This window comes from Taudactylus pleione, unplaced genomic scaffold (assembly GCF_031769625.1).
Source record: "Taudactylus pleione unplaced genomic scaffold, aTauple2 ptg000005l, whole genome shotgun sequence".
NCBI classification, from domain to species: Eukaryota; Metazoa; Chordata; class Amphibia; order Anura; family Myobatrachidae; genus Taudactylus; species Taudactylus pleione.
Window position 1 is genome coordinate 29,665,850 of NW_028284408.1, and position 14,950 is coordinate 29,680,799.

Below are 14,950 nucleotides of genomic sequence, written 5' to 3' on the forward strand. Positions count from 1 at the left end.
TATACACTACAATTTTTCCTCAAGCAATTTAATGCTGTAAAACCAGTAAACCCGTCTTGTGTCCCTATAGTCCTGTCTTAGCACTAAAGTAAACTAGCAAGTACATATATACATACGTGTATGTGTAGCGCAGGGAGGATAGATGTATGTGGACACATCTGTACATTTTCAGTGTATTTTTCTCTTTAAAACATGAAATATTGGCTTAGTATAACACTGCATTTTTGATTCTGCATTTTTTTTTTTTTTTTAAACAAACTTTTTCTTGAAGCATGATAACTACTGATTCTTAATTTTAATAATATCTTGTATAAAGATCAGCATTTATTTGAAATGCGTCCTTCCCTAGATGTCTGGAACAAAGTCTGATATGATAGCTTAGTGATGCAAGAGCACCTTGGGTTGAAAGTACAGAAGCATTAATTATTACATTGGGAATTATCAGGAAAGCCCATTTAAAATTGATGTGTATACTTACAGCTACATGTTTTGGCTGTCAGTCAGCTGTAAGTATACACGTATTCTTTGTATGATGAAGGCTTTACCACTGTGATAAAGTAACGTCACTTCCCATCACATTTTCTCTATACAGCAATCTATAGCTGTACTGTATTAATACTGCCCCTGTAGCTCCCTCTGGTGTTAGATATCGCTCACCTCCTTTTCCTTATAATTGGTAAATGTAGTAATTAAACATCAATAAACACGTTTCAGTTTGCTACACAAGTGCAGTAAGTTATCACTTATTCTGTATTGTCCCCTTGCATCATGTAACAAATGGCATAATAGTAGGGGGCAGCTATGTCAGAAGCACATTGTGCTTGTTCCTCCTATACCTATTTATTTTAGAATTATAATTTTTTTCAATAAATGCCAAATGGAATGCCATGCCCATAGTTTCAACTTCCCCAGATGGCCAATCACGCCTTTGTGTGACAGATTACTCATAAACGGAGGGAGGAGGGGGGGGGGGGTGTATAAAGCAGTAGACCAGTGGTGAAGATGCCCATAGCAACCAGTCAGCTGCTATCTTATCATTTTATAGAATGCAGTTGACAAATGCTAACTCAAAGCTGATTGGTTGCTGTGGGCATCTTCTCCACTGCTTCATTTCTCCACTAATTTCACTACTTGATACATCACCCCCAAAGAAAACTGGATTTTGCACCGGTTTTATTGTATGTGTCGTATCACAAGCTGCGTGCTATAATTCATTCTGTTTCCAGGTTTCATCCTCTTTGTGCTTCCATTTGTTTACATGAATTGTCATGTCAACTGTCTGCTGTTAAGCTGGGTACACACACTGCCCAACCCGCCAACTAATCTTAACGTTTAGTAAGTGCGTATACACGTGCCAATCATCTGCCGGGTATGTTTCCCAGCAGAGCCATTTGATTATGACCACACAATTGTACGTCACAGTCAATGGATTCTGTGGGTTGGCTGTACACACGGCCAGTTGACAATATATCTAGCAGATATATCGTTTCATCGTGTGTGTTCTGCTCGGCCGATCTGATATGTCTGGGAACTGTCGTTCAGACATATTGATTGTACACACCCGCCGATGCACCATCAATATATTGTTAGGTTATTGTATCGATCAAACAAAATATCGTTCAGGTTTCTTCCAGAGATGTCAGCTGTATGTTCCCTGTAATGATTGAATTTTTCCCTCTTAAGATGCAAGATCACGATTTATTTTAATTTTTTTTAATGCAGGAAATAATTAGTCTGACATATAGGTACAAACATACGTTAATTACATAGCTCTGCATAGGTTTAATATCTGCTTTATATGATATGTAGAGAAGTGGTTTGATAATATTTGGCTGTCACATGATTTCAGATAAACTTTGTTAAAGTGTTGTATGCAGATAGGGTTGTTAGGTGCTACCCTGTGATCCAGTTACAGCTTCCTGCACGCTGTTAGTTGTGTCTGCATTAAGGATGCAGGCTGTCCTACTTTATATTACAGGATGCACTGCCAATTATCAGTGGGTGTCTTCAGAACTGGCTCCATATGCCCTGTTCCATTATAGTAGTCATATTTGTCCTTTTTGATAAACTTCCTAGCCCTGTATTGTATGAGTTAGAGATTGGAAAAGACTGCAGTTGATCAGGTTACTACTAATACCTTAGAGAATCATTGTATATCTGTGTAAAGAATATTCCCATCCCTCGGGTTTGCTTGTTACATAATCTCATTGGCAGGCAACAGCATTTTATTTTCATCCTGTAGAGCCCAAACATCTGAATAATGGGCACAATCTCTTCTTTCTTCTCCAAACAGAACTCCCCCTGTGTTTTGATTGCTGCTCGACATGCCAGCTCTTCCACGGTAAGCTGTCTTTTGTTTGCTGTCTGTCTGCTTTTGGGTACGTTTAGTGTGATTTAGAACACCCATTTGGAGTTCTCTTTTTAGACTTACTGAGCAGTTTTCCTTTTTTTTTTGTGTGTGTCTGCAGAACTTAAAAGATGTCCTGTCCGACCTCATTCCTAAAGAAAGCGCCAGAATCAAGAACTTTAAGCAACAACATGGCAAGACAGTCGTTGGTCAAATCACAGTGGACATGGTAAGATCAGTATCCCTACGGAATGGAAACCCCCGACCTATCTGGTTGGTTGGATTTCATGTTGAATTAAATAATGGTGGTTGGTCTTATACATGTGTGTTGGGGGTGGGGGGGTTGTCTGTTTTTAGAAACTGCTACAGGTTTCACTCTGTATTTTAATTATTTAGGGTTTCTGTGCATGCAAGTCCCCTAATATAGCTGCCTATTTTAAGAATAATGAATATACACATTTGAGGCTAGATAGTCACTAGATTTAAAGCGGCAATTAGTTTAAAAACAAAACTGCAGGCTATAACATGTGACCCGAAGACTCATTTTGTGCAATGTAGCCCAAGAAAACAAACTCTGCCATTTTAAACTTTCTAAGGGAATGTCATGTATACAGTTTTGATGAGATTCTCTGTAAAAGATTAACCACAGCTTCTGTTTCTAGAAACTCGCCAATGTGAAATGATCATGTTCTAACTTACAGTAGGAAGAGCTGAAATGAACGTCACACATTCTTTCCTTTCTCCCTGATGAGTATATACAATTACTCTGCTTGCTGCTTTTACTACTTGTAGACTATGATGTAGGATGGGCTGCTGCTTTTATAAACGCTCAATATGTCATAGGCTCAAAACCTGTGCTTACACCATAATTGTACAATAGTCACTGAAGGAAAGCGATTCTTACATCCTACTTAAAGTTGACCTGTCACCTACGTGCAGCGGAGGCTGCCATTTTGTGAGCTGAACACATAGTCATGGGAATATAGTCTAAAGCTGGCCACACATCCTAAAGATTTTCTGTCCAACCATCCAACTAGTTGATTGGTTGGAATGAAAATCTGGTAAGGTATGAAAGCAAATGACAATCGGCAATTTGCTCCCAAATGCCGGCAAATGGACAAAAACTGTTGTTTGAACAAATTGTTTAGATCAAACATTTAACAAACTTGTCTGACGACCATTTTCATCTGTTTTCTGGCATTTAGGAGCAAATTGCTTTTCATTATTTACTCCCATTCCTTACCAGATATTCATTCCAACCAATCAACTAGTTGGATGAAAGTTGGTCTAGTGTGTGGCCAGCTTAACCCAGTGGTTCCCAAACTTTCTTGTATCCCTGCACCCCAGAATATCAGCGTGTTTTTTTTTTTTACCCCCTATGGCTCCCATGCTCTGTGCCAAATGTTTCTTACTGAGAAATTCAGCAAAAATGATTGAAGTAAATTGTGCTTACCTGTCATTTTTAGGTTATGTGGCGTTGATCTACTGTTTGACCACATATTTTTTGACTAGCAGCCACCAGCACTGGTTTTGACAATCACATTGACCATAAATAATTTGATTTGGTATCAACAACCAACCTGTGGCACCCCTTCAAGCACGCTGTGGCACCCAGTTAGGAACCAATGGTCTAACCATTCACTGGGACCTAGTACCTCATGAATATTAAGTAGCTTCTTGGTGAGATCTATGGTTCCTGGCAAAATTGGTAGACTACATAATGGTTCCACCCACATAATGGATGCCTCCGCTGTATGTATAAATGGTTGGTTCATATTTCAGATGGTTTACTGCCTTTTTAGAAGACTTTCATTTAAAAGCAAATTAAAGTGAAAAGCTGAGATTCGTGAAAAAGTATCAACTATTGCGTCTTTTCACCAGTCGAAAACTTATCTCCGTATTCAATTCCAAATACTTTTCGCATACGCGGAAGACTCAGTGCAATGTAATAGGCGAAAACGATTCGCCTCTGAATAGCAGAAAAGTGCATTTTTGTTATTTTGGGGTGCAAAGGAGGGGAAACCACTCAGAACCCTTGGAACAACGCCCCAAAGGATAACTGCATAAAAAAAAAATCCCTAAAAAAATAAGTGAGGAACACCCCAAAAAAGTACTTTGAAATTGGGGGTGAAAAAGTTCAAAGTGGGGGTACAAACTTAAAAACTAGCGAAATTGACCTTTTGGGGGTCTGCAAGTATGAGTGAGGTGTATTGTTTGCAGGTGCGTTTTTTTTTTTAAATTTAACTTAAGCAACTGTAAAATATGCTAGCACCCATTTTCAAGTACCCCAAATTTGACAGGACTACTTATTTTCACCCCCCAAAAAAACTGCTTAATTCTATTCTTCACCACTTGTGCAAAGACGCTAATTAGACGCTATTGTACCAACTTTAGTACACAGTTTAGTTAGGACTAATTGGTCACTACTACATTGATCCCCAATGTTTCTGCATAATTTTGGGGAGTTCAGGCTGATTTCCCCGATTCTGACTCCACTTTCCGCCTGTTCTGACTTTGCGTGTTGCCATTTTCGCATCTTTGTAATTGAATATGGCGAATAGCAGGGACGCACACGATGAGTTTCATCGGCCAAAAGACGCGATGTAGGCGAAAAGTCCGGCAGGCAGCATTTTATCGTGGTGCGAAACTAATTGAATACTGCCCTTAGTCGACTTGTGCAACTTATACTATGTTGGGTGTGGATTAACAGACAGTAAAAAGGTAGACAATGTCTAGATCAGTGATTCCCAACCTCTGTCCTCAAGGCACATTAACAGTCCTGGTTTTAGTGATATCCATGCTGAAGCAGAGATGGTTAAATCAAAATAACTAAGGTACTAATTAAGTCACCTGTGCTCAACTATGGCTATCCTTAAAACCTGGACTGTTAGTGTGCCTTGAGGACCGTGGTTGGGAACCCCTGGTCTAGATAGACACCCGATGTTAGACATGCAATAGATCGACAGGGACAAAAGGTCGACATGAAAATGGTCGACAAGTTTATTTATTTTTAGCCCTAATCTTCACCCTAACCCTCCCCTTGGTCCCTAACCGTCGTGGTAGGTGCCTGACCCTAAACGTCCCTTCTAGTGCCTAACTCAATGGTTCCCTAACTGGGTGCCATGGCACTTGCAGGGATGCCTTGGGTTGGTGGTCCAGTACCAAATAAAATTATTTTTAGTTAGTGAGATAGGTAAAACCAGTGCTAATGGCTGCCAATTAAAAAATATATGGACAAAAATAAGCGCAGGCCTGTCAACCACCACATAACTGAACCCAAGAGTGACATATAAGCACAATTTACTTTTTATTTGATTTTTGCTGAATTTCTTAATAATAAACTTTTGGCCCAGGGGTGCCATGGAAAAAATGTTGATACTCTAGGGCACAGATTCTCAAAATCGGTCCTCAGGACCCCAACCAGTGCATGTTTTCCAGGTGTCCACACCGAAACAAAAGTGAAATAGTTATAATCAATGAGTAATGATTAATGAATACACCTGTGCACCTGCTGGGTGACTTGGAAAACGTGACCTGTGTGGGGTCCTGAGGACCGAGTTTGAGAACCTCTGCTCTAGGGCGCCGCGATTCAAAAAAGTTTGGGAACCACTGGCCTAAGCCTTACCTCCTGGTGCCTAACCCTATCCCTTCAGTAAGTGCCTAACACTAAAAAAAGAAAAAAAAATTCACGTCGACCTTCTTAGCTGTCGACCTTCTTAGCTGTCGACCTTCTTAGCTGTCGACCTTCTTAGCTGTCGACCTTCTTAGCTGTCGACCTTCTTAGCTGTCGACCTTCTTAGCTGTCGACCTTCTTAGCTGTCGACCTTCTTAGCTGTCGACCTTCTTAGCTGTCGACCTTCTTAGCTGTCGACCTTCTTAGCTGTCGACCTTCTTAGCTGTCGACCTTCTTAGCTGTCGACCTTCTTAGCTGTCGACCTTCTTAGCTGTCGACCTTCTTAGCTGTCGACCTTCTTAGCTGTCGACCTTCTTAGCTGTCGACCTTCTTAGCTGTCGACCTTCTTAGCTGTCGACCTTCTTAGCTGTCGACCTTCTTACCTCTATAGTCCGGCACCCTACTATGTTACGCTTATGTCCTGTAGTTTTAGCCATGTAGTTGTATTTTCAGACAGACTTTTCTGATGACTAGAAGAGTTATGGTGCATACACACTGTCAGATCAGACAACGATAAAGATATCGTCTGATCGTCCTGCATGTGCTGGATGATCGATATTGATCATCCAGCACAGCACCAACCCCCCCAAACGACTAATTGCGGGCCCCTATAGTAGCCTGGTCGATATCGCCCAGGTTGGACTGCATGCTCATGCATCGTCCGTCGTTTGGGGGTTGGAAGAAGCCAAAAAATTGATGATATTAATGTTTAACTTTATCGTTATCGTGTATATTGTCCTACAAAATCTGACCGTGAGTATGCACCATATGATAATCCTGCATGCTAGCCCATAAATACAACATGAAGGTACATGATACAAATGTAGGGGTATATAAAACACACACATACTAAAAAAAAAAAAAATGTACAAATCAAGGACTTCTGTCAATATAACTTGGTATATGTTATCTGTTGCATATACATCTTCTTTTTATTCAAGAAGCATGTGAAATCTCCAGTTGTATTGTCTTGTCATAATTTGATTTGTTAAGGTGCGTACACACTAGATGATAGAGGAACCGACTGAACGATTACGACATTGTAATCGTACAATCATTCATCTTCCTGTGCAGTGGGATAATGTGCCTACACTGAACAATATATCGTTCAGTGCAGGCACCCTCCCTCATCTCCGAACATGCCCATCCTGTCGTTATCGGCAGGTTGGCCTCAGGCGATGATTGTTGTCGAAAACGGCCAGCGGGAGCGCGCATCACTGGTAGTTTTCGACATTATACTACACGATTACTAAACTTTTATTGACCGATTACGATTTCTTAATCGTTCAGTTGCTCATTATAATCGTCTAGTGTGTACGCACCTTTAAGGTGCGTACACACTGGGCGATATTACTGAGCGACTGCACGATTATGACATCGTAATCGTGCAATCGCTCAGTAATCGTGCACAAATCGTGCACTTTTATGTCAGAAACGACCAGCGATGCGCACTCCCGCTGGTTGTTTCCGACATTGTCCATCGCCTGAACATGCAGCACAATCTGCCGATAATGACAAATTGGCATGTTCAGGAATGATGGACAGTGCCTGCACTGAACGACTGATCGTTCAGTGCAGGCACTACAGGGGATCAGGAACGACTGTACGATTACGATGTCGTAATCGTACTGTCTTTCCTGATCGCCTAGTGTGTAACCACCTTTAGTTACTTTGTTCCAGTGACAAAACTTGATCACATTTAAGTGGTTGGGACACACAATGTTACAGCAGCACCTTGAATGGAATGTACTATGCTACTTTATTGCCCGCCCAGTTACAGGTTTGTTTTTATAAAACAATAGTGAGAAAACCATTACTCATCTACTGCCGCTAGCAACATACAAAATAAAGAACCTTTCAAACACTAAAGTGAATACGTGTTATTCCTAGAACTAAAGTAAGTATATATGGGGAAAAATATAAATAAAAAAATTGTGGGGACAGGTTGGGAAGCGACTCTCGAACTGATGAAAAACTTGGTTCATGTGGTTGAGTTGTTCATGTAGTGCAGGCAAGTCCAACTCAAAATACCAACCAGGCCGAAAATTCAAGGTCTAAGAGTGTGTGGGCCACAAGAAAAAAAGTCTTGTATGCAATTTTGAAAGGGTTATTATTAATAAAAACCAATGCAGTGCCCCTTATGCAGTCTCCCCAGTAGTGTCCATTATGCAGTGCCTCCAGTAATGCCTTATGCAGTGCCCCTTATGCAATGCCCCCTGTATTAGAGCCACTTACGCAGTGGCCCTCATGACGTCACCCGCGAACTGCATCACTGGGAACGCCTGCCTCTGAAGCGATGAGAGGTTTCTTTAGTATCTGATCGCTTCAGAGACTAGCGTTCCAAGTTTTAAATAGAGTAAACACAAATATTATCTGGGCCAGTCACCCCTGCCGCGATTGGAGCTGAGCTCCGATCGCAGCAGGGGGGACTGGGCCGCATAATATATGTATTTGGGCGCACACTGTTGGGCCGCATAAAATGTTTATTTGGGCCGCGAGTTTGAGATGCCTGATGTAGTGATTTAACATTGACGCAAACAAGATAAACAGATGTTGGCTGTCTGAGAAGTAGTAAATATATATGGCAGTCCTACATGTTCCCCTTCATGGGAAGGACACCAAAAACTTGTAACTGGAGTTGTAATAAGTGAATGTCCTGAAGAATGGTTGGATGTCCTCTATTAATAGAGCACGCTTGTTTCATTATATGTTCTATCAGCAAGTCTGATTGTGTATTCCATGGGGCTGAGATGACTATATTTACTACGTGCTGGCCATTCAGACTTAGCACGTTGCTCCGAGCAGATGTATGAAGCATTCTAAAGCTGGAAACACGCTAAATGATGTGTGTACCCAGTAATTCGATGGGCGGCCGGTACACATTAGACGTTCCGGTGCCCGATATGTCTGCCCCTGCCGCATCCCGCTGCATTGGGTCATTGCTCTCATTGTCAGGTTGAGCTACATGTAGGGCCGACCTGACGATCCCACAGGAGCGTGCACCTCCCGATATAGTGGGTACACACTAGACGATTTTTGGCAATTTGTCATTCAAAATATCGCTAGGTGTGTACCCAGCTTAAAGAGTGGAGAAGTTTTCCATAGCAACCAATCAGCATCTAACTATCATTTTAAAGAATGTACTTGATAACTTAAAGCTGGTTGCTATGGCAACTTCACTCTTTAGAAGGTTTGATACATTTCTACCCCATGTCTCCTGTTTACTTTTGTTTCATGCACAGTCATGACATAGATCATCTATAAGAATGTTTGCTCATCTTTATCCTTCTGTCTTCAGATGTATGGTGGCATGAGAGGCATGAAAGGATTAGTCTATGAAACCTCAGTGCTTGATCCCGATGAGGTAAGAATGACCATACATGTGTCCATATCCATGGCACTAATTGTACGCCTGTAACATAATGCTTTATTCTTGTTTCTAGGGCATCCGTTTCCGTGGTTACAGCATCCCTGAATGCCAGAAGCTGCTGCCCAGGGCTCCAGGCGGGGAAGAACCACTGCCCGAGGGACTTTTCTGGCTCTTGGTTACAGGGGAGGTGCCTACTCAAGACCAGGTAAAACTTGGGTGTATTTTCACTAAACAAGTGCTACATAATAAGACCATCTATGTGATCTGTATCTTATTGTTGTTGTAGGCAATGTCTGAATTGGTCAATTGTTTTGCTGCACCTATGAAAATTCAGTACCAGGTTGCTATATCGACTTCGTAATGCCGATATTTATGCTGACATTGTTGAAATGTCGACAGCTAACTTTACCATCTGCAAAATGTTGACATGTTCACAACGTCGACAATGGAATGCCGACATTACGTGTAGGGTTAGAGAGAGGCACATACCACAGTTGCAGCCTTAGTCGCAGGTTAAACCTAAAGCTGGAACATTAGCTACAGGGTTAAGGTATTTGCCACCAGCACAGCCGCGTTGCCGGTTGTTGACATTTCATCAATGTCAACATGATGAATGGTGAAAAATACACTGAACCCATGCTGTATATGAGCTTTGTTACAACATTTTTCCCTCTGATCCTGATGTTGGTGCACCTCCCCTATCCACATGTTTGCACGGTTATCACCATCATAACTAGAATGCTTTCTTGCTGGCACAGTGGTACCTGCTAATACAGGTAGACCGTAGAAAGTACACTGGCATTGGGATCAAACCATACACACGGTCAGCGTAGTGTGATTACAGTAAAACCAAACTGCATTCACTGTGTTTTAATACATTGAATGTAATAACAATATTACACAAACTTTTTAGGACAGAAATTGACAAATTCTAGGTAATCCTATTGTTACATTTGTAGATGTTCTATGTCTGTAGGTGCACGACTCCTAGGCTTGTTCATTGAAAAATCAATATGAACTCCCTATTCTTCCAACCTCACAATGTGTTTTTATAATGGGAATACACCTCATAGCCCGGTGTTGCACTTTCACTACAGTTCCAATCGCAGAACATTCTCATAATGAGTTAGGACACTACTGCTCCCCACATATAAGGCTATAAATCATATTTCACATTTTTATTTTACATATATTGTCACTACTATGTTTTATTTTCACAGGTTAGCTGGCTCTCTAAAGAATGGGCAAAGAGGGCAGCCCTACCTTCCCACGTCGTAACTATGTTGGACAATTTCCCCACCAACTTGCACCCCATGTCTCAGTTCAGTGCTGCAATCACAGCCCTAAACAGTGAGAGCAACTTTGCTCGAGCCTATGCTGAAGGTGTTAACAAATCAAAGTATTGGGAGGTAAGTGCATGGTCATATGTAATGGTTTTGTGATTATACTAGGGCTACTGGTAACCAAAGAATGTGGCCTTTCCATACAGTGCAAACCAGGCTGTTACAAATTCTCTGAAAACAGAATTTTGGAGTCAGCTATTTTATTGTAGTTTTTAGGGGTTTGTTGGTATATGGTGGCAGACTTTATAGCAATGACAAACCTATAGCTACCCCAGATATTGGTCTTAAGCTCACTTCTAATACAAATAGTGCTGTTTATGAATTAATAATCACACAGAAACCGTCCTTGCCAAGTATCCAATGTAAGAATAGGAGCACTGAACATGCAGTCCTGTTATACCCCTTTCAGACATCTCAAGATTCCCGGGAGTTTGGCCTGCCTCAGCCAAATTCCCGGGTAGCAGTGTCTGTCTGAAAGGTACCTACTCGGGAAGCTGCCCCTTCAATCGACCAGGGTTTTTCCCGGGAAATTACCCTGCTCCTGTCTGAATGGTGCTACCCGGGAATTTACTACTCCCGGGCAGCACCAAGCATCTTTGACATGGAGTTGACAGCGCAGAGCACAACATCAGGATATGGTTGTTTTGCTTTGTAAATATATTGCTACTGCCTTTGTTCACATACAGTGTAAAACAAATGATCATCATTGATGTGAAAGGGATTTATCACCCAAATCTAAAAATAAATGATTTACTGCCACGGGAACATTGTCACTTTAGTTCTTGAAATGGGTGAAAGTGTGTAATACCAAGAACATCCTTAAGGGGGTGCCCAACACCAAAATGAGACCTGGATTCCAAATTCTTCCTACGTAGTCTACCTCATATCGGCAACTGTCCTGGGTTGAAGTAACCATACTGCTTTTATTAACACCAAATCCTCATTAAATGCACACTCATGGCTGAAGTTGTGATGATTGCAAGGAAACTGGTACTTCTGAAAGCTAAAAAGATTTTATTCAAAAACTTGGTGTTACATACACCCTCAATAATAAATGGTTATATTGAGTATTGACCAATAGTTTATACAAATTAGCAAAGTGTTACAACACTTAACTGATTTTTACTATATTTTGCAGTTTTCAAGTATAGGCAATTTTAGTAAAACAAATGATTCACTTCAACCATACTTCCCTCCCCGCATTCATTTTTAGATGTTCAAGCCTAGTTTAATTGTGTTTATCAAGTCATGCAATAGGTAACTACTTGTGGCACTACTGTGTATCACATCTGAGCGTAACCCTCCCTTGCACAGGCGCTGTAATTCTGCAGCACTACTGTGTATCACATCTGAGAGTAACCCACCCTTGTACAGACACTGTAATTCTGCAGCACTACTGTGTATCACATCTGAGAGCAACCATCCCCTGCACAGGCACTGTAATCCTGCAGCACTACTGAATACCCCTCCCTTGCACAGGCACTCTAATCCTGCAGCACTATTGTGTATCACATCTGAGAGTAACGTCCCTTGCACAGGCACTCTAATCCTGCAGCACTATTGTGTATCACATCTGAGAGTAACGTCCCTTGCACAGGCACTCTAATTCTGCTGCACTACTCTGCATCACATCTGAGAGTAACCCACCCTTGCACAGACACTGCTGTGATACACAGTACTACTGCAAGATTACAGTGTCTGTGCAAGGGTGGGTTATTCTCAGATGTGATACACAGTAGTGCTGCAGGATTAGAGTGCCTGTGCAAGGGACGTTACACTCAGATGTGATACACAATAGTGCAGCAGGATTAGAGTGTCTGTGCAAGGGTGGGTTACTCTCAGATGTGATACACAGTACTGCTGCAAGATTACAGAGAGTAACCCTCCCTTGCACTGGCACTGTAATCCTGCTGCACTACTGTGTATCACATCTGAGAGTAACGTCCCTTGCACAGGCACTCTAATCCTGCTGCACTACTGTGTATCACATCTGAGCGTAACGTCCCTTGCACAGACACTGTAATCCTGCAGCACTACTGTGTATCACATCTGAGAGCAACCATGCCCTGCACAGGCACTGTAATCCTGAAGCACTACTGAATACCCCTCCCTTGCACAGGCACTGTAATCCTGCAGCACTACTGTGTATCACATCTGAGAGCAACCATCCCCTGCACAGGCTCTGTAATCCTGCAGCACTACTGAATACCCCTCCCTTGCACAGGCACTGTAATTCTGCAGCACTACTGTGTATCACATCTGAGAGTAACCCACCCTTGCACAGGCACTGTAATCCTGCAGCACTACTGTGTATCACATCTGAGAGTAACCCACCCTTGCACAGGCACTCTAATCCTGCAGCACTATTGTGTATCACATCTGAGAGTAACGTCCCTTGCACAGGCACTGTAATTCTGCAGCACTACTCTGTATCACATCTGAGAGTAATCCACCCTTGCACAGACACTGTAATCTTGCAGCAGTACTCTGTATCACATCTGGGAGTAACCATCCCCTGCACAGGCAGTGTAATCCTGCAGCACTGCTGAGTACCCCTCCCTTGCACAGGCACTGTAATCCTGCAGCACTACTGTGTATCACATCTGAGAGTAACCCACCCTTGCACAGGCACTCTAATCCTGCAGCACTATTGTGTATCACATCTGAGAGTAACCCACCCTTGCACAGACACTGTAATCTTGCAGTAGTACTGTGTATCACATCAGTGTCTGTGCAAGGGTGGGTTACTCTCAGATGTGATACACAATAGTGCTGCAGGATTAGAGTGCCTGTGCAAGGGTGGGTTACTCTCAGATGTGATACACAGTACTGCTGCAAGATTACAGAGAGTAACCCTCCCTTGCACAGGCACTGTAATCCTGCTGCACTACTGTGTATCACATCTGAGAGTAACCCACCCTTGCACAGGCACTGTAATCCTGCAGCACTACTGTGTATCACATCTGAGAGTAACCCACCCTTGCACAGGCACTCTAATCCTGCAGCACTACTGTGTATCACATCTGAGAGTAACCCACCCTTGCACAGGCACTGTAATCCTGTGGATTCACTTGGCTCTTCATTCATGACAAAATGATTCTGTTTTTTTTTTTTTTTTTTTAAAAAGGGAAATTCTCTGCATTCTGCATGAAGCATAACCTTCATCTTACCATAAATAGGCAGTGAAACATGGGGTTTAGTTGTTGCAGGCTGCTGACATTGCATGTTGTATGCTCTCTATTGTATGGATTCATATAAGTGTGTAATGCACTAAAGTGCCCTGCAATCAGAGGTGTAGTATGTGGCCAGGGTGCCCGGAGTACGAGCGTGCTACCGTGAATCCCCCCCCCAAAAAAGTGTGTTCCATTTAATATAACACATACATACATACATGCATGCATGCATGCATGCATGCATGCATACAGGGTCACACAAACATACACATACAGGAATGGTCACATGTATACAGGCAGGGTCACATACATACACACTGACATACAGATGCAGGCAGGGTCACATTCATTCACACACATGCAGGCTGGGTCACACATTCATACATACATGCATACACATGCAGGCTGGGTTACACAGTCATACATACATGCATACACATGCAGGCTGGGTCACACATTCATACATACATGCATACACATGCAGGCTGGGTCACACATTCATACATACATGCATACACATGCAGGCTAGGTCACACATTCATACATACATGCATACATACGCAGGCAGGGGGTCGGACAGACGGGGACAGACAGTACACACAGTTCAGGCAGGAAGTGTCATACATAGTCAGTCAGTGCACGTAGGGTCATACGCATAACTACTGGGGTATAACCTCTTACCTTAATGTGGAGTGGACCCTGCAGCTTCTTCCTCGACATGCTGCTGTAGCCCCGCCCCCTGCTGGGGTCAGATGAACATGTGCCTGAGCTCCACCAATCAGGGCTCAGCACAAGCTCCTCTAGTGACCAGGAGTTTCTCACTAGAGCAGGAAGGCAGGACAGGAGCTGCTGTTGCTGCTGCGGACCCGGCACAGGCTGTCAGCTACTTGACAGCTGCTCCCGGAGTCTGACTTCAGGGCGCACTCTGGTAAGTAAGGTGCCTAGAGCTCGCGAGGCTCCAGTGGAACCGCCCTCCCTACGCCTCTGCCTGCAATCAGTGCTAGTTGTAAAAGGAGGTGCCCAAATGAGGAGCAAAAGCAATTT

The 14,950-nt window shown here is 42.6% G+C and overlaps 1 protein-coding gene across 1 annotated transcript in view; it reads left to right on the forward strand.

The window, feature by feature from the left end:
- CS (citrate synthase) overlaps window positions 1–14,950 on the forward strand; it is a 46,161-nt gene that overhangs the window by 17,331 nt on the left and 13,880 nt on the right. The window contains exons 2-6 of the mRNA XM_088449025.1: window positions 2,294–2,341; window positions 2,469–2,576; window positions 9,319–9,384; window positions 9,464–9,595; window positions 10,611–10,799. Coding sequence (XP_088305151.1) covers window positions 2,294–2,341; window positions 2,469–2,576; window positions 9,319–9,384; window positions 9,464–9,595; window positions 10,611–10,799 — 543 coding nt within the window. The remainder of the gene's footprint in view (window positions 1–2,293; window positions 2,342–2,468; window positions 2,577–9,318; window positions 9,385–9,463; window positions 9,596–10,610; window positions 10,800–14,950) is intronic.